This window comes from Podarcis melisellensis (genome assembly GCF_964234715.1).
Source record: "Podarcis melisellensis genome assembly, chromosome: 14".
Taxonomy (NCBI): Eukaryota; Metazoa; Chordata; class Lepidosauria; order Squamata; family Lacertidae; genus Podarcis; species Podarcis melisellensis.
The window spans coordinates 2024984-2046737 of NC_138546.1; the positions used below are offsets into that span (position 1 = coordinate 2024984).

The 21754-nt window shown below is 47.8% G+C and overlaps 1 protein-coding gene across 6 annotated transcripts in view; it reads right to left on the reverse strand.

Annotated features, from left to right (window-relative positions):
* The window catches only part of SDK1 (sidekick cell adhesion molecule 1), a 597718-nt gene that overhangs the window by 17759 nt on the left and 558205 nt on the right, over nucleotides 1-21754 (reverse strand). For all 6 annotated transcript variants that reach the window (XM_081889040.1, XM_081889039.1, XM_081889043.1 and 3 more), the window contains 7 exons: nucleotides 20232-20347; nucleotides 17670-17856; nucleotides 16037-16174; nucleotides 12703-12864; nucleotides 11607-11732; nucleotides 3920-4084; nucleotides 1266-1403 (listed from right to left, as the gene is read on the reverse strand). In XM_081889040.1, the coding sequence (XP_081745166.1) occupies nucleotides 1266-1403; nucleotides 3920-4084; nucleotides 11607-11732; nucleotides 12703-12864; nucleotides 16037-16174; nucleotides 17670-17856; nucleotides 20232-20347 (1032 nt within the window). The remainder of the gene's footprint in view (nucleotides 1-1265; nucleotides 1404-3919; nucleotides 4085-11606; nucleotides 11733-12702; nucleotides 12865-16036; nucleotides 16175-17669; nucleotides 17857-20231; nucleotides 20348-21754) is intronic.

Consider the following 21754-nt stretch of genomic DNA (forward strand, 5'->3'; position numbering starts at 1 on the left):
AGCATCACAGAGCCCAGGACACAGCGACTTCCTTCACCTGCACGCTAGAACTTCCAGGAAACCCCTGGCTCTTGAAATTAATGCATATTTCACAGGTCCATGCAGGTTACTGAAGCATCACACACAACTGGCAGCAGCAGCAGCTGGAAAAACCTGGACATCTCAGGAGGAAAATGGGAGGGAAATTGATTAGAGAAGTTCCTGATGCAGGATTCAGGGGCTGAGCAATGCGTATTTAAGAAGAGGTGATTTTTGCTGGCCTTGCAAAGGGTGCTTTAAAAGCCCAAAAGGTAAGGAATTTGCGATGGGGAACAAAAGTTACCAAGAGACATGCAATCCCGCAGCAGCTGGGCAACAGTGAGCCTCACAGCCAGGACAACCCAGACACAAACATATTTTTCCACTGAATGCCCAGAACGGTCAGGCATATGGTGATGCAAACAGATATTAGCATTTTATCACATGACAAATTCCACATGCACTCAGGTGACGGCACATTTCAGCAAGAGCAGAGATTTTTGGAAAGAGCAGAGATCAAAGCGGTGTTGTTCAAAATCACTTTAAGCTTTTAGCCACTGTCAGGGCAAGACTCTCTCCTTGTTTTCTCTATGTAGGTGACCCTGGTTCTTTTTGGAAAGCACCCAGGTTAGGAAGGGTCTCCTACACATATGGTAACGTGAGCTACCGTTTCAGGCAGCAGGTGGTGGTGGGGGGAATTTCATCTTTTGAAGCTCTCTTGTTTTAAAAATTCACTGCAACTAGCAGATCAGCACGGCAAAAGGCTGAGTGAGAACCTTTCTGTCTGATGCACTAGTTCTCTATCCATAGGAAACTGATTCTAAATTTGTATCCATTATCCAGGTGAGGGTGCAGTGCATTGTCTCCCTGCAGCTTTCTATGGGGAGAATTTTTTTTGTTATGTTGTTATGTTCATTATACAGTCATACCTTGTTTCTCAAATGGAATTCATTCGACTTCCGAAAATGTTCGAAAAGCAAGGCGCGACTTCCAATTGGTTGCAGGAGCTTCCTGCACTCAATCGGAAGCTGTGTCGGACGTTCGGCTTCCAAAAAGCGCCTGCAAACCGGAACACTCACTTTTGGGTTTGCAGTCACCAGGAGTCAAAACTTATGAGTACCAAGGTGTTCGAGAATCAAGGTACGACTGTATTGTAGCCTTTGTTTCTACTACATAGTATTCTTTTGGGGGCTGTAGGTTGCAGGCAGAAGGGCAGGATGCCCTGAATCACTAAGAGGCCATCTCACCTGTGTTGCAGTTCCGGTATTTCTTGGTCTGGCCATGCAGGATCAGGGCAAACACCACCATCAGGATGAGAATGAGGCTGCAGAGAGCCATCACGAGGAGGAACCACCATTCCTCATAGAAAGGAGATTCTGTATGAGCTGCAAGCAAGGAGATTGGCAGCGTGGGGAGGTGAGGGGAAGACAAACAACCTGTTTAGGAATCAACCTTGGAACAAAATAGTCTTAATCATTTGCCCAGCTTAACTCATCCCATCCAGAACTTCTATTCCTTTCATTACTGATTTTGTGATCAAGATTTCTCCAAAGGTGACAATGGCTCAGGTCAGGCATATCAAAGGTGAATAGCAAAAGTTTCCAATTTTGGAGAAGCCAGAGTTTCCCTTGAAAATGGCCCAGGATCTGAACCATTATTTTTATTATTGCTTGTTCCCGCTCCCTGTGCTCCAGTTTCTGTTGCAAAGGCAGTTTGCACATCTCTTAGGTTCTGCTTTGGGCAACAAGAAGCATGAATAACGGGCAGCGCACAGACAGCCACATTCCCCATTTCTCCTGCCACTCAGAAAGATTATCTGCTGTGAATCTGACAAGGACCAGAGCAGCATCCAAGCAGCACTGGCTGAGCTCCGCTGTGGCAAGGCAAACCACAGGCAAGTCTGAGAACGGGTTTAATTAATCACACTCGGCTTGAGTGGCAGAAGCCTGTAGTGCTCTGCATCCTTTATTCCTGGAGCTCCCAACAGAAAATGATATTCTCTCCCCTGTGGCTGATCTGAAGCAGGCGTTAGGGCATCACAAGGAAGTGGATGGTTAAATAGTTCCACTCAAGCGGAGATCACATAAATATGCTGTTTACTTGCAAGGAGTTGCACCTATCCCTGGGAGGCAACAGGGCCATCCCAGAGAAAGGAGTTGCAGCCAAGGCTACGGGAAATCTTGCACCTCCCTATATGAACCTGAGCAGGTGCTAAGATTCTCAGGTGAGCACTTTCTCTCAGTCCCATCAGATGCACCATTGACGGTGACACAAGAGAGGGAGAGCCTCTTCTGTGGCTACTTCACGATGGTGGGATTGGCACCTTCTCTGTCTTCCTTATGCCAGCAGGCCTTTGGAAACTAAGAGGCAGGTGAAGCTGGCCACTGGGCTGCTCTCAGGGCAAACTGGATTTCAATGCCGGTACTAAATTGTGCTTTGGTGTATTTTAACTACAGTTTTAAACCAATCCGTTGTATTACTTTGTATCTTATAATGATGTTTTAAATGTTGGAAACTACCTTGAATCCCAACTTTGGGAGAAATGCGGATTATAAATGCATTAAATAGTAAATAAATAAAGTGTTCCTTTGAATGGGCTGGAGCCTCTGTCCTCGCCCCACCCCTGCCCTTGTGGGGTTCTGAAATAGGAGCTGCTCTCCTTCTGGGGGGAGAGTTGGGGTTCAGCTATGTAGGCCCAGAGCAGGGGCAGTGAAGGTAACTGCGATGATGGGGGCATTTGGCTCCCACTTTCGATTCTCCTTCTGCTCAACTGTGTTTGGGCATCTCACACCAGGAGCAGAGAAAAATGATGGCAAGAGAAATTTCTTTTCTTTTCTTTTTTAAGGGAAAAGAAAAAGAGAGAGTAGTGCGAGGCTTGCAGAACTATCCAAATCCCCCCTCAGGAACCAAACTTTTGAACCATGAAAAGATTTATTATTATTTAAAAAATAAAAAGGTTTTTTCTTCTTCTCAGCTTTTGCTGAAGCAGCAGAAGTGATCTGAAAAATGCCTCCCTGAAGCCAGACAGAGACTTTCAGTAAGCACAGGGAGGTCTCTGAATGCTGGGTCTAGCAAGGCTTCTAAACCGGTTGATGCTGCCTATAGGAAGTTGTGTTTCCCCCCAGCAAAACACAGATCTATGTACAGTGGTACCTCAGGTTACATACTCTTCAGGTTACAGACGCCGCTAACCCAGAAATATTACCTCGTGTTAAGAACTTTGCTTCAGGATGAGAACAGAAATCGTGCTCCGGCGCCGGAGACCTCCCGAATGAATTAAGTACCACTGTATCTCGGGTTAAGTACTTAATTCATTCCGGAGGTCCATTCTTAACCTGAAACTGTTCTTAACCTGAAGCTCCACTTTAGCTAATGGGGCCTCCTGCTGCTGTTGTGCTGCCGGAGCACGATTTCTGTTCTCATCCTGAAGCACTGTATCTGGATTCTTTTCTAAGCATTTGGGTTAGTCATTGGCCTCCTCACTGTGTCCTACTGTTCAGATGCAACCCGTCTATTGCCCCCGTTAATCTTCTTTCCAGAAGTTGCATCATGGACAGTCAGATCTTATCACACCACATTGTGGGCCCTGCATTACAGTGGTACCTTGGTTCTCAAACTTAATCTGTTCCGGAAGTCCGTTCCAAAACCAAAGTGCTCCAAAACCAAGGCATGCTTTCCCATAGAAAGTAATGCAAAATGGATTAATCCATTGCAGACTTTTAAAAACAACCCCTAAAACAGCAATTTAACATGAATTTTACTATCTAATGAGACCATTGATTCTGTGGTTCTGTGGTTCCATGACCAAATCCTACAATGGGAGGAGTCGCCAGACGTTGACCACCCACAATAACCAGACTTTGCCCTAGTCCCCGGTGAGGCACTGGCACAGTTTACCCACCTGATACTGCAGTGGAAGGAGCGCTGGGCTCTCCGTATCCAAACTCGTTCACAGCCACCACCCGGAATTCATAGCTCACTCCCTGCTTCAGCTTGTCCAGGCCGACTGTGTAAGACGTGGCACCACGGGGAATGTCCTTCACAAACAGGTCCCACAACCCTTCGTCTAGAAAAGAAGCAAGGAAAGGGGTTGGGGGGAGCATTCCTGGACCTTTCACAGAAACATGGCATGAGTGCTGACCACCGATGAGCTCCACTCCCAGAGTTCACGAGGATAACCTATGTGCAAGGGTAGGAAATCCCATTGTGTGCAGTCATGCAAGTGGCCGTCCAACTCCACACTGAAATATGCCAGCGTCAGGTGTTCCTAACTGATGAGGGAACACAGCACATGATGTGGAGCCCATCCTTTGCACTTGCCAAGACTCCAGGTTCATTCCTTGGCACCTCCAGCTAGAAGGGTCAGGTTGGAAGAGATGGGGGAAAGCTAGTAGCCATCAACAGCCCTCTCCTCCATGAATTTGCCTAATCCAAGTGGGTAGTCACCACTGCCTCCTGTGGGGTCCACAGTTCAACTATGCGCTTTGTGAACAAGTCCTCTTAAATCTGTCCCGAAACTTCCAACATTCAGCTTCATGGGACGAAAGCATAACTGGTTTATGGAATTCTTGCTTCAAGATAGCTTAAGAACAGGAGAAGAACCTGTTGGATCAGCTCACTGGCCCATCTAGTCCAGCATCCTGTTCTCACAGTGGCCAACCATGCACCTGTGGGAAACCCCACAGGAGCACTCCCTGCATGGCTTCCAGTCATTGATATTCCAGAAGCAATACTGCCTATGGAGGCAAAGCCTAGCCAAAGCCCCTACTAGCTTTTGATGGCCCCCTCCTCCTCCACGAATCTGTCCAATCCTCTTTTCAAGCCATCCAGTTTAATGGCCAACACTGCCTCTTGTGGCAGAGAGTTCCATAGTTTAACTATGTGCTGCATGAAGAAGGACTTTCTTTCTGGTGTCTTGAATCTTCACCGGATGCCCATGAGTTTTAGTGTTATGAGGGAGAAGAACTTTTCTCTACCGCTTTCTCCATGTCCTGCGTAATTTTATAAGCTTCTATCCCATCACTCCTCGCTTGCCTTTTCTCTAAACCAAAAAATTTCAAAGGCTGCAACCTTTCGTAATAGAGGAGTTGCTTCATCCCCTTGATCAGTTGGGCTGCTCTTTCCTGAACCTGCTTGAATTACTATACAGAAGATGCATTCAATGCCCACAAAACGGGTTTCTAAGAGCCTAAACGGTATGATTTTTGTCCATAAAGGAACTGTGTGCAAGGCAGGGGGAAATAAGACATTTCCTTTAAAACAACAACAAAAACAATAATCCTACAATGTAATAAGGAAAGCCTAGACTTTTATTTAAAGTCAGAGGGCAGATACACAGCAACCGAGACGGTAGCTTGCAGTACATAAAAACAAATAAAAGCTTCATTTCATTCTGCACCACATCCGTGTAATAGAACAGGCTGTCTGTGTTAGTAAATACTGAGAATTTCAATTTGAGGGCTGTCTGGGTGGTGGCTTCCCTCTATAAAGGCAAGATCCCATTGGTGAATCCCATTAAGGAAGTGACTGGGCATACCTGCTTTTGCTAAACTAGGGCTTTCTGCCATGGTTACCTGGATATTACAACAGCCACTTGGTCCATAATGGAGGTGGGGGTGGAGAATTCAATTGTCTGGAGAAGATCTACCAGTTCTGCTTGCAAGCTGGCCTTTTTCTTGACCTGGAGCTGCTATTCTTGCAGGTTTCTCTCAAAACCACTGAAATGAGTTGTGTGCACAAGCATTTAGAGAGTCAACCTGCTGAGGTTTCCCTACTTGGAAGAGTCTGGTTCTGTCCCAGGCAGCCTATATACCCACAGGAAGCCTCATGCTGAGTCAGGCCGTTGATCCATCTGACTCAGCATTGTCTTCACTGACTGGCAGCATCCCCACTCATATGATGCTTCCTTCTAGCTCAGTAGCCTGGACCTCAGAGAATGGTGCTTCCCACAACCAGAGATCTCTTCAGCCATCTCCTTTTTATGCAGAATAGCAGCTCTTCTTCCTTTGAATCACCAGCCTGCCTTATACTTCAGGCCCATCTCTAGCCCACTGTGTTGTCTAATCTGAATGGGAACTGCTTCCCAAAGACTCGGGGAGGAGTCTCTCCTAGCCCTGCTATCTTAGGCCTTCCAGATGTTGTTGGGCTCTGACTGCCAAACTGGTGCCAAGCATATTGCTCTGCTTTCCTTTGGACCACACTAGAGAGGCCGAGAGGGGGGTCTGGGGTCTTGTTGTCTGGCAACCCAGGACCTCCATCCATACTGCGCAGGCTTGCACCACGGAGAGGCCACTTCAGTTCTGCAAATTCGGCAGTTTGACTTCACCCCTGGAGGCACACTCCATTGCCTCTCGAGACAGATGGATGCCCAAAACACCAGCTTTTCTTTTGAGGCTAAAGGGGAACACTCTAATCACAATGCGGCAAGGCTTTCTGTAACCAAAAGCCATTGCAATGAGCCTCCTGCCTTCAAAATGTTTGCTTCAAAGTGTCAGAAAACAACACATTTTTTGGGGAAAAGGCCATTTGGTTAATAGGACCTGGAGGTTGGGCTGCATTTTTCATTCCAGAGAGATCACTTGTGGGCTGCAAGCAATGCACCTCCTTCCCAAAACTTGATAAGGGAACCCTAGAATGCAAAAACCTGATAAAAGGCTGCTTATGATCAACGCAGGGAGAAAATACGCTTCCTATGCCTTTCACACAGAGTCCCCGGCCCAGCTGCTCCACCCAGTTCTTGGGTAATGTATTGTGAGATGCAATGCAGCTGGCTGTAGGGTTATGAGAGGACAGCTTGCCGTGGGCTTTTTGAAACACCTGTCCTTTCCCTAACTTTGCTTAGGCTGTACACACATTTTTGCAAAAGAAGGGGGAAATGTAAAGACCCTAAAAGGGAAATTTCTTCCTGGTGGGGGCAGGATAGAGGGAAAGAATCCTGTCATTATGAATCCCTCGCTGCTTCCTAAGCCCATCCAAGTCATCTATGAAGGGGTGGGGGTGGTGGTCAGAGGGAAGACACATCTTGCGCCAAAACACTTTAAACCTCCTACCAGATCCCGAAGCAGGCGCAGGCATTGCCAGAGAAGGCAATAATGACTTCCACCTGGCCTCACCACAGAAAGGACAGAGCTGGGGGGAAATTCAGAAAAGAGCAGCCAAGGGGTCGAGGGGGTGAAGCAACTCCCCTGTGAGGAAAGCTTGCAGCATTTGGGACTTTTTCATTTATAGAAAAGTGAGCAAGAAGCGACACAAGCGTTAGTGGCATAGTGGTGAGCATAGCTGCCTTCCAAGCAGATGACCCGGGTTCGATTCCCAGCCAACGTGCCTTGTATGGAATAGCTCCGTCGGCAGAGCACAAGACTCTTAATCTCAGGGTCCTAGGTTTGAGCCCCATGCTGGACAAAAGATTCCTGCATTGCAGGGGGTCAGACTAGATGATCCTCGTGTTCCCTTCCAACTCTACCGTTTCCATGATAGAAGTTCATAAAATGACACCCGGCATGGAAGGGTGGATGGATGGAGAAGCATTTTCCTCCCTGTCTCCTAACAGTAGAACTTGTGGGCATTCAGGGATGCTGGAGTTGGGAAGATCCAGGAGGAATAAAAGAAGTGACTTGTTCATGCAACGATGAAACTCATTCGTTGAGGTCCAGCTCCGAGGGCCTTCTGGCGGTTCCCTCATTGCGAGAAGCAAAGCTGCAGGGAACCAGGCAGAGGGCCTTCTCGGTAGTGGCGCCCGCCCTGTGGAACGCCCTCCCATCAGATGTCAAAGCGATAAACATCTACCTGACATTCAGAAGACACCTGAAGGCAGCCATGTTCAGGGAAGTTTTTAATATGTGACATTTTAGTGTATCTTTCATCTTTGCTGGAAGCCGCCCAGAGTGGCTGGGGAAACCCAGCCAGATGGGCGGGGTACAAATAAATTATTATTATTATTATTATTATTATTATTATTATTATTATTATTATTATTATTCCCCCCAGGATGGCTCCAGCTTGGATGCCTTTAAAAGAGGATTAGACAGATTCCTGGGGGTGGAAGAAGGCTACTCCTGGCACTGAGGCATCTGCTTGGCCATGGCAAAAAGAGGCTGCTGGATTAGTTGGACCACCGGCCTGATCCCAAAGGCTCTTTTGGAGTTCTCACGCTCTTTTCCCGGCGCCTCAGAAGCACTCCTGCACTGTGTGCTTTTTTAATCCTTCGGAGGGGGTGAGCGGCAGGCGCCGCACAAGCTGCAGGTGTTAGAACAGACGCGGCCCGACACAAGAGCGCGATTTCACGGACAATTAGTCAGGTGCTCTGGGCTGAAGCAAACTGCCAGTCAACCCACAGAGGCTCCTAGACCTGATGGCGTGCAGGCCACTAACAGATGCCTGCCAGGCTGGAGCAGGAGATGGGGGCAGCTGGAGAGCCCTCTCTTGCACACGCACCACCAGGGATTTCCCTGCCCTGCTTTTTGGGGTCAGAGAGACTGTGCTGTAAATGTCGCTCCCCCTGCCGCCCCAGAAGGGCCGGACAAGAACCGGCGTTAATTTGTTTTTAAGAAGGAAAGGCTGAGTTTATGGCACAGACCAGATGCCAAGCGAAGGCTGGCAAACTGTTGATATGCTGCCAGAGATTGGGACAAGGCAGGGATGGTGGGGGGTGGCCGTTGTGGCACAGGGATGAGGCAGAGAGGCAGAGACTTTGCATTTGACTGGCTCTTGCTGGTTTGCATCCACATTCGAGATGGAATAAGTGGAAGCAATGAAATAGGGGGGTTGTGCCAACAGGCACTCTTGGTTGCTACTTCACTGGAGCCTCACCAAAGCCAGGGCATTTTTTTAAAAGCTGTAGCAGGTCATGGTCATCAACCCATTGGGTGGAATGGAAGGCTGCTGGCTGGGTTCCTTAGCCACCTCCACAATGGATCGATACCTCTTGGTCCTGTTGTCACAACCAACAATACCCTGCACTGCAGGGGTTTGAGTCCCTTTCAACTCTACAGTTCTATTCCCTTACTTCTGGATTGGCAATCAGAGACTGTCACCTTTCACTGCTGGATATTGGCAGTAAAGAATTGCTTGCAGTTCTGATCCTGCGCCTTCTAGCTGTTGGGGCAGGTCCAGCAATCTGGGGCAGGAGCAGCTGGTACTTCTCAGGGGGCTGCATCTGGCCCTGCCCTTCTGTATTGCCCCTTCTGCCCCAGCTGTAAGGTTTTCTTACTTGGCTGACTGGTAATCAGCAGCAGGAAAAAATTCTGGTGGAGCCATCAGACCTCAGTTTGAGGGTTTTTTTAAAAACAACAACACCTTCATCTGTTTGTTTTCTGTCTTTTAAAATATGCTTGCCCAGCCAGATTCTCTGGAGTTGGGTGAGCTCAAACAAACAAACAAACAAACAAGCAAGCAAGCAAGCAAGCAAGCAAGCATATAGGCATAGCTTGAGGGCTTTCTTTAAAAAAAATAGTATGGCAAAGGACCCCTTTGATAGTGAGAAAAACACTGAACGCTTGTCAGGTAGAAGCAACTGGAGGTAACACCCAGCATGGTTTCGCAGTGCATTTTCAGTTCCCTGGCTGAGAGCTACAGCAGCAGTTGGGAGGAGGAAAAAAAAGAGAGAATGCAGCATTTAACGTTTAGGGTAATGAGGCCTATAATAGATGACAGCTGAGATGTGGAACCCTAAGGTAATGGTAAGTTGTTTAAATATTGACAAAGTGCTCACGCTTTTCATTTGCCTATTAAGACGCCTTGATTGTGGTTGCACAAACACAGAGGTCCTTCCCCCCTCTGGGGTTTTATACACACAGAGAGCTGGTCTGGGTCAGCCATTTGCCTCCCGCTCAGGGCAACACATCGCTGTCCAGGAGCAAAGATGCAGCAAAGGTGCAGCATAATCTCCAGAGTTAGTTGTAGAGCAGTGACTCAGGGAGGAGAACCGTTGCCTCTTCTCTCCAGCTGAGCTCTGAACTCGGAGAGAGAGAGAAAAACTCTACACAAAAGCACAGGAGGGGCAAAACTGAGCGAGATGCAGAACGTTTTAATGAAGCCGAAACATGTGTGAAATAAGCCAGAGATCCAATTATTATCCTCCCCTTGCCTGGATCGCATTTCACGCTCTCTGCAGATTCTGCCTGAAAGGAAGAATAGGAATCCCAGCGCACAAACAGCCTCGTTCGTTTATTATGGCGGCATGAACGGGATTAAAATAATCTGTGGGAGAATTAAGAGACTCAGTTGTTAGGCCCAGCGAGGGGCTCTCTCTTTCTATGCACTCCTCGCCCAATCTGTTTGCAGATGCAGTGGAGTGGGTCCAGGCTGCACAAAGCTGTGCTAATGTAACTGAGAACCTCACTGGAAGGACTCTCTCAACTGTCTCCAAGTGAGACGACGCACGACATACCAGCAGGTCTGGCACAGAGAATGGATACAGCGTTGAACAATGGATATGACCCAAGGGGGCCGGAGGAAGCTGTCAAGACCTTGCAGATGATGGAAGGCCCAGCCCAGGACGTTTTGTTGCTTTGGGCTAAACAGGAAATGCCTCTTCCTTCTCCTCTGTTTCTGCCCACCACCATAGCTGTTCATGGAAAGGTGGAGGGCAGCAAGGAGGGCAGGTAGGCGCAGAAGAGGCGGCAGAGGAGGCCACATCTGCTGCCTGAGGCAACTGCCTGACCTCGCCTCATGGGTGGCCTGGGCTCTGGTCCAGCAGAACCTTCTCCTTTGCAAACCTTGTTGAAATGATTGAAAACTGAGCAAGGAGAACACAAGAAGAGCCATGCCAGATCCGCCACTGGCCCATCTAGTCCAGCATCCTGTTCTCACAGTGGCCAACCAGATGCCTCATTGGGAAACCCACATGCAGGATCCGAGCACAAAAGCCCGCTCCCCTCCTGTGGTTTCCAGCCACTGGCATTCAGAAGCATTGCTGCCTCCAACTGTGGAGACAGAGCAGAGTCACCAAGGCTGGTAGCCAATGAGAAACCTTTTATTCCTTCTTCCTGAGTTATGTCACCTAAAGACCTGCAAGTCAGGGCTGGCACTTAGCCTCCCTTGCAACTCATGAGAATCTGCCCTGAGCAGGAAGGAATCGTGACTCCAAGCCAGGAGAGGAGCTATTCCAAATGGTTGCAGCTAAGGTGCTGTCCTCCTAGCAGGAGGCAGGCCAAAGTGATGGCTCGTCCACACTGCCAATTGCCATGTGCTGAAAAGCACGGGTCTGAGGGGTTTTCCCCTTGCCCTGCTCCTTTTCCCGGGGAAACTCACTCTTTGTGCTAAATTGAAGCAAACATCCATCTGGAGAAAACCTGAATTTCCGGTTGTTCCAACTGAACATTAAAGAGCAGCTTTCTCTGAGGAAAAGCAGTGGCACAAGAAGCAGGGTGGGTAAGCCCTGAATCTCACCCCAGAGGATGTGTGGGGTCAAGTGTGAAAGGAGAAATCATCCAAATGTCAATGTTTTGGAGCTTATCAAAATGTGATAAAATATTGCCCCCTCCCCAACTTTCCCCCCTCCCGTCTTCCGTGCCCCCACCCTACCCCAGACCATGTTTTTTAGGGATCAGATGATCTGCACACTCTCTTTCTCCATTTCTATGGCCTACCTGACGGTCTGGTTTCTATGATGTAGCCAGTCGTGGGTCGGCTTCCTGGAACTCCCTCAGTCCAGTATAAAGTCAGTCCAGAGGCTGTTTTTGAAACCAGCACGTGCTGAGGGGAACCCGGAGAGCCTATAGGGAGGGGTGGAATGGAAAGAGCAAGCATGAGGCAGGGTGAAAGGAACAGCTATTTCTACCATGTGGTCGATCACTTTGGAGAGATGAAAAATCAGGAAGCCTCTGGCAAATAGATGCCTCTTTCAAGAAGAGAGTTATCTGGTGCAGCTACTCTGTTCTCAACTCTCCCATTAACAGGCTCTGCACCACCCAGGCTGGGTCATGCCATGAGCAGGCAGGACAACCCTGTGTTCACTGTGGGAAGACAACTGCACTGTGGAGCCTGGACTGGTGTTTCATGAAGGCCACTGCCCATCTCTGCCAAATGGTCTCCTGAGAAACTCAGACTCCCTTAGAAAAAGGGGCCAGGTCATTTCCAAGCCTTTACAGCTACAAAGATTTGATTGAATGTGCAGGATAACTGTTGAGAGGCCAGGAGCCAGAAAGCTGGAGGATTTATTTGTTAATTTTCCTCCAATTTTCAGTGGCAGGGATTCAGAACCCTACTTAGATCTGCCATCTTTGTTAGTAGCAGTGCCAGAATATGCAAAAATAATAAGAATAAGAATAAGCCAGTATTAATACAAAATATGCAAATTTGCCTAATTTATACGGGTTGTGGAATTCAGGATTTTTTTGCGGGGGGGTGGGGGTGGAGGGATGAATCCAAAAGCCACAATAGAGTGAGGACCAGTAACACAAGTCGATTGTCAGTTGGGTTCAGTTTGGGGGAAATGACCCATGTGGTACGGTTCCCCCCAACCAGTCTGTGGGCTGAGGCCTCTTATGTAGAGACACCTGGACATTGCCACTGTCCGTGAATGAGGACATGAAATCATGCCTTGCTGCTTAACTTTCCCCTGGCTTGAAAATGCCTTTTGAACACCTTCCTTGCTGCTGGGTGCTGCGTTAATGCAATGGGCTCTGTTTGGTCCTCCCCCCTCTTGCCTCCCTCGCCTTGGCACATTCCTCATGTCTCACTTACCCTCTGCTGGCCCAGCTGTGATGTTGGCTTGCAGCTCTGGCCCATAGGTGATGGTCTTGGCTTGTACTCGGAACAAGTAGGTCATGCCCTTGGTGAGGTCTCTGACTTTCAGCCACCGCTGCCAATTCCCATTGATACCCACGGTCACCACTTTGCTCACCCCTGGAACGGAGCCATCCAGATGGGGGGCGGGGGAAAAAAATAAAAAATAAGACAAGAGTGTTAAATGTGTTAACAAGAAAAGAGGAAGGCAGTGGAGCAGTGGAGCTTATCCTGTCTAGATTACCAGTGAAAATTATCTAGCCATTTGCTAAGGAAGTATTTCTTACAATTAGTGGGAATTTAAGGAGCGATAATGGCCAATTTTCAGCACAGATAAGTGTAATTAGACTTTAAGCTTGATAAGTGGGCACCAAGAAGGGGAGGGGGAAAAAATCTTACAGCACAATTGGGAAATTACCAAGAGGCTGGAGACTACCTCACTAATTACATTAGGATGGAGGAAAGAGGTGAGTTTAGGGGATTGTAAGCAGTAGCTCATTCAACCCAGCTTGTCTTCACCTGGGGCCTCTGGGCCAATCATTCTTTCAAATCACTCCGGGGGGAAATAAATTCACCAGGCCAAACCTCTGTTGACCAATGCCTCATCCATAGACAGCAAAGCAACAGGAGTGAAAATCTTCTGACCTTTCAGATTGGATTAATTTATTCATGTTCAATTTAACCCCCCACCCACCCCCGTGGAAGAGGAAGGTGAATGGAGCCTAGGTAAGTCCCCCCCAAGGATTTTTGTTTGAATTTGCCTGTGAATAATTCAGATGCATAACCCACTGACGTAGTTGTGTTAACATTTCCCACAGGTAGGTGCTGTGTTGGAGTCTGGCCTTTCAGTGAGGAATGAGTATAAAGGGATAATACGAAAACACAAGAATGTTAAGACCTGCCACACTGAGTTGCAGCCTTGGGTCCCGCCTGGAGCATCTGTTAGGATGAGCATGGAGCCTGTTCGAGCTGTCTCTTTGCTTCAGAGCACAGTACAAGGTGCTCACCTTGGTGTTTGGAGCCCTAAATGACTTGGGCCCTAAATACCTGCAGGAGAACCTCCTCCCTATGTGCCAGTCAAGCTGTTATGATCTGCAGCAGGAGATTTCTTCTTAGGGTGCTATTGAAGGTGTGGGGCTGATAACTTGAATACAGCCTTCTCTGCAATGACTTCCAAAGCTGTGGAATTCCCTCCCTATAGGGAAGAGTCAGGTGCCCATCTCTTGATAGCTTTAGATGGCCACCTCTTTTCCTTGGTCTTTGATGGCTGAACTATTATTGTGTGTCCCTTGTGAATACCAACTCAGATTTCATCACTTCAATTCTGTGATTTTCTGGGTTAAGGTGGCTGCAAAAGGATTTTTTAAAAATCAAAGAACATGGAAATGAGCACTAGACATGTGCTATTTTCCAATAGTTTTCTAAAAGCTGCTGTTACGTCGCGCAGAAGCCCAAAGGCAATGGAGAAATTAACAGGGAAACATCATAGAAATGGAATAAACTGTCGTGTGAATGTAGTCTATGTGTGTCCCGTCCACTCTAGTGGGTGTGGAATGGTGTGATGAAGTCACACTCCGTGCTGCCATCCTCTCTCCTCAATGAGTAGTTCCCCACCCTCCCTCAGTTCCAGCCCCCAGCAAAACATCACCACTCATGTCAAAAAACCAAATCAAACTGCCCCCACAATGTGCTTCAGTATGTCCACAGTTGGGCAAATTGCAGTATCCATGGATTGCGAAAATCTGAAATAAATGGGTGGAAAGAGCAGGTTGCAACTTGGATGAGGACAATGCCATGTGGGGGACATGAAAAATGTGCTCAAGGAGGAAGCACTCTATCCATTCTAAACTTCTGTGTGCACACAGCCTTGATTCTTGTGTCTAAGCATCTTTTCTCCTTCTGGAATGTCTCTAGTGTTTTAGATTTTAAGCCTGAGAGCTTAAGGTCTATAGGCTACATTTATTTTCTGCAGATGCAATACAGGCGGCAAAGAAGGCCCTCTTCACCGTCGCTATCGCCACTTGGTGGGCTCAACGTTGAGCTCTAACCTGTGTTCAGTCCAATTCAGAATGAGTTTTCCTCCACAGGCACTCTAGCTGTCTTAGCAATTGTTTCATCGCCATCAGCTCCAGGGAAAATCACAGGGCCATCCATGCAATTGGAGAGGGAAGTCAATAGCCCTGGTTAACTCCGCATTCTAGCAGGACACCAGGGAATCAGCTGGAAGGCCATCTACATGGAATAAAACATCTCCTACCACTCTTTGGAAACCATTTGGATCCAATAAGTGGTGGGGGCGGACCATCTGAATCGGTCCCACCTCCCTGCAGTGGGGAAGAGCTGTTGAGAAGGCCAGTTGCCTGGAGTTTTAAAGGTGATTTTAAGAGTGGCATAATAGTAGTTTCTTTAAAAAGAAATATTTTCAGTCTCTTGAAAAATCCTCCCCCCCCCATATTACATTTGCCTTCCTGACTGCTGTGTTATATTCAAAGTTTCCCGAAAAGTGTCAAACTCCTTGGACAACACAAGAGTTCATTTAAAATCTGACAGAAGCTGGTTGGATCAAACTTCTCAGAGCGCATTACATCCGCCGTGCTATCATCCATCTCTTTAGTTTATTACTATGTTATATTAAAGATATTTATCTCAGCTTTTATTGGCTAAATCTAAAGAAAGAAAGAAAAGAAACAAGTCTAGTTCAAATTTTCTTTCTAATTAATATTTTAATTCAGAGACATATTATTGTTCAAATGCCGCAACAGAGGAAAATCACACTGGACATTACCCAGTGTCTCCGGAGGGGGTGTTATTTAACTGATCAGAGAAATTAGAGATGAATAAGACCTCCCCCCCCCCGCCAAATAATGCACATTTCAAGCTGTTTTAGAGCAAGCTGTGAAAAACAGCTGCAGGGTTCTTTGTTGCCATTTGTGACTCAGGTTAAAAGCAACATCTCATAAACATTCAAGAATCCATAAACAGGGACTGCAAGTGAAAGTCACCTGAGCAGAAAAAATCTCAACAGAAAAGAACTCAGGGTGGGCCCCCACTTCTTTGGGGGTCTCTGGAAATGGGGGGGGGGGAATACAGAGAGAGATACAATGAAAAATTAAAGCTGAATCAACTCTTTTGAATGCATGTTTCTCCATCCATGAGGTCATGGCAAACCACAGTTAATGGAGATGTACAAAGGGGTGGGTGGACACATACTGTATATTGTGAGACGAGACACACAACTGCAATGTGCAGTGTTCCCCATTTGGGCACACTGATCTCTCCCAGGCACTCTTACCTTGCACTGGGGCCAAAGGCTCATAGATCACCCGGTAACCCTGAAGAAGGCCATTGGCTGCAGCTGGCTCCCCCCAAGACACGTTGACGGTGGAGCAAGTGATTTCTGAGAAAGCCAGGAAGCTGGGGACACTTGGAGCTGAAAGACAGATGAACATCAGCAGAAACACTTAGGGGCAGGAAGATGGCAGCTCCCCTTCCAGCCCATTACATTGCTCATAATCTACGGCTGCGCACACATTACTGGTCGTTCTTTTTCTCAGTTTGGATCAAAGATGGTTTGGGGGGTAGATAAAAGATGGACATGAACTAAACCAGCATACACGGCCGTGTCTGTGGCATGTCAGATGGGAACATGGCCTACGGCAGAATCCTCTTTGTAGTCTAGTCTGCTTCAGTGCCTTTGCAGCAGTAATTTTAGTTAGAAGATCCCAAAGCACCACCTCTTTTTTTTATAAAAAATCCATTAATCTCACTTGCCAAGTGAAACTGCCTTGCGACTGTTCAGTGCTTGACATCTAAAAGTCTAAAAACCTTGCTCCCTTTCTGTATTTGGAGGCCTCAGAACAGTGGGGGGGGGGGGGGACAACAGCTCTCCCGAATTCCTTGGACCACAGCTCCCATCTGCCCTAGACCAACAAAGCCCATAGTCAGGAATGATGGGAGTTGTAGTTCATGACATCTGGAGAGCCACAGGTTTCCTCTCTGCTGTCTTAGAAGGAAAATAAATAAATAAGGAGCCTTATGCAGGCAGAAGCTGAGGCTCCAGTACTTTGGCCACCTCATGAGAAGAGAAGAGTCCTTGGAAAAGACCCTGATGTTGGGAAAGATGGAGGGCACAAGGAGAAGGGGATGACAGAGGATGAGATGGTTGGACAGTGTTCTCGCAGCTACCAACATGAGTTTGACCAAACTACGGGAGGCAGTGGAAGACCTGAGTGCCTGGCTTGCTCTGGTCCATGGGGTCATGAAGAGTTGGACATGATTAAATGACTAAACAACAACAACAATGCAGGCAGAGCTGTAGCAGTATAAATGTTTATTGTTGTGGGCTGTGGGTGGGTTTGATCAGAAGTGCTCTGGCACAGTCTGCTACATGTTTGACATGTGTAGCCTCAATCTGTGCAAAAATTATGAAGGCCTAAGAGTGGATGTCAGATCAATGTGATCTCAACCCCCCACTGCACGTAGAACGGGTGTCTGGAATGACGGGTGTATAGCTCTAAGGCAGCCTTTGCCAATCTTGTGGCTTCCATAAGTATTGACCGAGAATTCCCATCTGTCCTAGCCACTGGTGGGCAGCGGATTGGCAAAGGAAGCTTGAGGAGGCTTCTGATGTCCCATTGCCCATGTGCAATGGGACATCAGAAGTAGTTGGTTAAATGCCCCCCAAAATGCTGTGTAATATCGGAGAGCATTCGGCTTTGAGGACAGGGCAGGAGTTAGACATTCTGGAAAAGGTCCTGGGTTATTGAGGCAGGCTTCATCCTTCTGTCTGGTTGTTATGACATTCCAAGGATGTGTGGCTTTGGCAGCCTTCTATTTAAAACCCAGAGGGGAACACACAGAGTTGGAGGTCAGGCAATAGAGGTTCCGGCTTCACCATGCTTCGTACATGGCAGTGGCATCCTTACCCGCCTGGTGGGTCCTGCCTTGCCCAGGGCTGCTCTTTGGCCCATCGCCTGCTGCGTTGAAAGCAGAGATGCAGATCAAGTACTTAGAGTAACTGGTGAGGTTCTTCAGCCGAATGCTTGTCTCTGGGTGGAAAAGGACCTTCACTTTTTCCGTGTCATTCTGACTCTCCTCCTGCCAGTAGTAAACCTAATTGGAAGACAAGGGGTTACTTAATGTGGATTTTTACCTTGCCTCTCTAAAGTTGCCATCTGTTCCTCTGCTGCCTCTAACTCACCCCCCATAACATGTTATAAATTAATGATTTTTGAACCTCTTTCTCTCTCTTTGCTGTGTCCATTGGACTTCCGGTAAGGAGCAAATAAAATTCGACATAGTTTGAAGGAAATGGAAAGGTAGAAAGCAGGAGAGAAGTGTCTTCCTCCCTCTCTCATCCCATAATGATTGGGGTCATCTATTGAAACTGAGAAGCAAGAGATTCAGGCCAGGCAAAAGGCGTAACTGATCTATGGAATTCTTGCTGCAAGTTAACGTAAGAACACCAGAAGAGCCCTGCTGGATCCGTCCAATGCCCCATCTAGTCCAGCCTCCTGTTCTCACAGTGGCCAACCACATGCGCTCTCCCACCTGTGGTTTTCAGCAACTGATATTCAGAAGCTTTGCTGCCTCCAACTGTGGAATCACCATTGCTAGTCACCATTCATAGTCCTCTCCTCTGGGAATTTGTCCAATCCTCCTCTAAAGCCATCCAAGCTGGTGGCTATCATCACTTATTGTGCGAGTGAGTTGCACAGCTCAACTATGCACTGTGTGAATTGCTGTCCTGAATCTTCCAACATTCAACTTCCAAGATGTAGCTTTAAGATAAGATTAGGCAAATTCATGGAGGAGAAGAGGTCTAGCCATGGCTATTACTAGCCAAAAGGAGAACAGCCTTTACCAAAGGTGTCATGGGCTTTGAAGGCACTCAACTCAGGACGCAAGAGAGAAACGTGCTAAGAGGAAGGCACGCTTGGCAAATCCACACTGTGATCAACTCCCGCCCAGAAACAAATGTCCCCACTGTGGAAGGATGTGTGGATCCAGAATTGGCCTCCACAGTCACTTACGGACTCATTGTTAAAACTGTGTTTATGAAAGACAATCTTACTCGGCTACGAGGGATCGCCAAAGAAGAAGAAGAATTACTAGCCACAAGGGTTCTGCATGTCAGTGTGGGGGAGGGGGCAACTCAGGGTGGGGCTACTGCCCAGCCACCCTGCTTGTGTGCTTCTCAGGATGCACCTGGTTGCCATGGAGACAAGGATGCTCTCTTAGATGGACCCCTAGGTCTGCTCTCATCACCACGCCACATCTGTGGCCTTTTCAGTGCCTGGTGGAAAAACTGCAGACACTCTCTTATCCCCCTAACGACACCCCAGCAGGAACCCCACCTTGGCTGTGGGACAGCCACAAATGGGTGTAACAGTTAATTGATCCTCTCCTGCACAAACTGGGAGCCTGACCCGAGAGCCCAGCCAAGACTCTGCCTTGGTGCTACGAGCCAAGCGATTAGAACAGCCTGTGCACAAACAAAAGCGGAAAACACACAAATTGTTATAGCAGGTAGCTTGCTCCTGCCAAGAGGCGATGCCAGATCATTTCCATTGGCTCAGCTTCGCTCCATTTGCTGCTCTGACACACAGGTGGGGGGGGGGGGAATGAGCTAGGCAATGAGCGCCAGCCAAGTCGCAGGGCTTGCAAGCAGCAGGCTGCTTGTGGCCTCTCAAAGTGACAGAACTGCAACAGAGCCACGGCCAAGTGGCTAGAGCATCGGACTAGGACCTGGGAGAGGCCTGGGTTCGAATCCCCACTTGGCTGTGAAGATCGCTGGATGACCTTGGGGGCCCGTCACTGCCTCTCGGTATAGTCTACCTCACAGGGGTGTTGAGAGGATAAATTGAGGGTAGAGACCTATTTATGCCAACTTAAGCTCCATGGAGGAAAAGTTGGGAAATAATTAATTAAGGACCTAGGAGACCTGCACTGCCCTGGGCGCCCGATCAGCTAGCTATGCTGCTGTGCCCACCCCACCCCCAACTGGGGCTGGCATACCAGCTGGCATACCCTTCCTGGACAAGGAGGAACTGTCCCCAGTCTCCGCTCTGCCATTATCCAGATCAGATGTGCCACACTGCAATGGTAATCTCCAGGTCCTGTGCAAAGACTTACCACTGAAAAGGCACAAAAGGAAAAAGGGATTGGGAGGGTTGAGGAGAAAATTCCACTTATTGGAGCTAATTGTTGGAGAGTCTAAATCCATCATTGCTCAGATACCAGTTATTGGGGATCTGCATGTTGCTCGTGCACTTCCTTTCCGATCTTGTTTGTGATTTTAAGTCACTGCAAGCTGCCTGTTGCAGGCGCCTCTCTTCTTGCATCCGGGTCATGCACATGGGAAGTGACCTGACTGCAGCATAGAAGAATAGCCAGCCCCCATCTCTGTGCCCGAGTCTTATGGAAGCTGGAAATATTAATAACAACAGGAAGAAGATTTGTAGTGGACACACACACAGAGCACTTGCCTTGTAGCCTTGGATATTCCCATTCTGGCTGTCGACTGGCGGAGGGTCCCAGGCAACTTCTAGCTGGCTTGCGGAGAGCGCACTTATCTGGATGTTCTGGGGCGGCATCGCTGGGGCTGGAGGATGAGAGAAGAGGGGAACAGAGAGGGCAGAGAAGGAGAATGAGAAGTGAATGTCAGAGCTGGCATCTTGAGTTGGGAGGGGGGATTCAGGCTGCGGTGGGGGCGAGTTATTGCGTTATTGTTCTTATTTTGATTTTATAGATTGTGATTTTATTCTGTGAACCACCCTGATATAATTATAATAATTAAATAATAAGAATAATAATAAGGCACACAAGTTGCGTTCCCCAGAAGCTGCTCTTGCCTCTTACAAAGTCTTTGGAAACCTTGCCCACACCTTTAAACAAACAGAGTGTTGAAAGCAGCGAACACATTCTGCACCAAAAGTGCATGCAGAATGCTTTTAAAAGCAGGAGGCAATGCATTCAGAATGAATTAAAGGATGCAGAGAGAGCGCTGTCTGCATCATGGGGCGGCCCCTGAAGAGCTGTTACACTTTCTGCTGGGGGCTTGCATTCAACAGGGAGAGATAACAAATAGGGGGGTTGGATTCTGCCTGGCTGTTCTGTTTTTATTGTGTGTGTTTTGTCAGTTTCAGGCAATAGTTCACCCAACCCTTCAAGACCGGATTACTGCAATGCACTCCAAGTGGGGCTTCCCTTGAACTTGAAGCTGCAGCCAGCGCAGAAGGCTGCAACACAATTGCCGACAGGAGTGAGGCCATGCCAGCACATAACACCTCTGCTCAGAGATCTGCACTGGTTGCCAATTTGCTACTGGTCCAAGTTCAAGGTGTTACTATTAACGTTTTGGGACCAGGTTACCTACACCATCACCTTACCCCATAGGCATAGTTAGAAGTGCCACATAATATTTGTGCTGCACTTGCAAGAAATAAATCTTTAAGTGTGGCAGCACTTACACTTTGGAACTCCCTGCCTATTGACAGGTGCCTTCGCTGAACTTTTTTTGGGTTCTGCTTAAAACATTATTGTTTTTGCAAACCTATCCAGACATTTCATGTGCTTTATGACTGTTTAGCTACTGTTGTTTTAAGCAGGTTTTGAATATTTTAAAATAGTTTTTCTGTTTTTTTATCAATAAGCCTAAAGTTTTATCATATATATATTGAAAAGCACTTAAGAGGCATGAGGCTAAGTGTTCTTCCATCCCAAATGAAAGAAAACCCCCACAATCCTAGCCTAGGCTTTTCCGTTGACTTGCTAGCTTTCTGTGCACAGGGATGTGATTTCCTGGGGGAGAATTCCATCACAGCAGATGCAGCCCTGGTCTGAAACAGTATTCTCATCCGGAGCTAGATATCAAAGCTGCTGCTTTGGGATACTTGTGTGGCATCTGTAAGACCAGCTGCTCCTTGGGTGCATTTGCTCCTTGCACGAGGGATGGCCTGCTAGCACATCTTTATGCAGACCAGGCCATGGGCAGGGGCAGAGGAAGGGG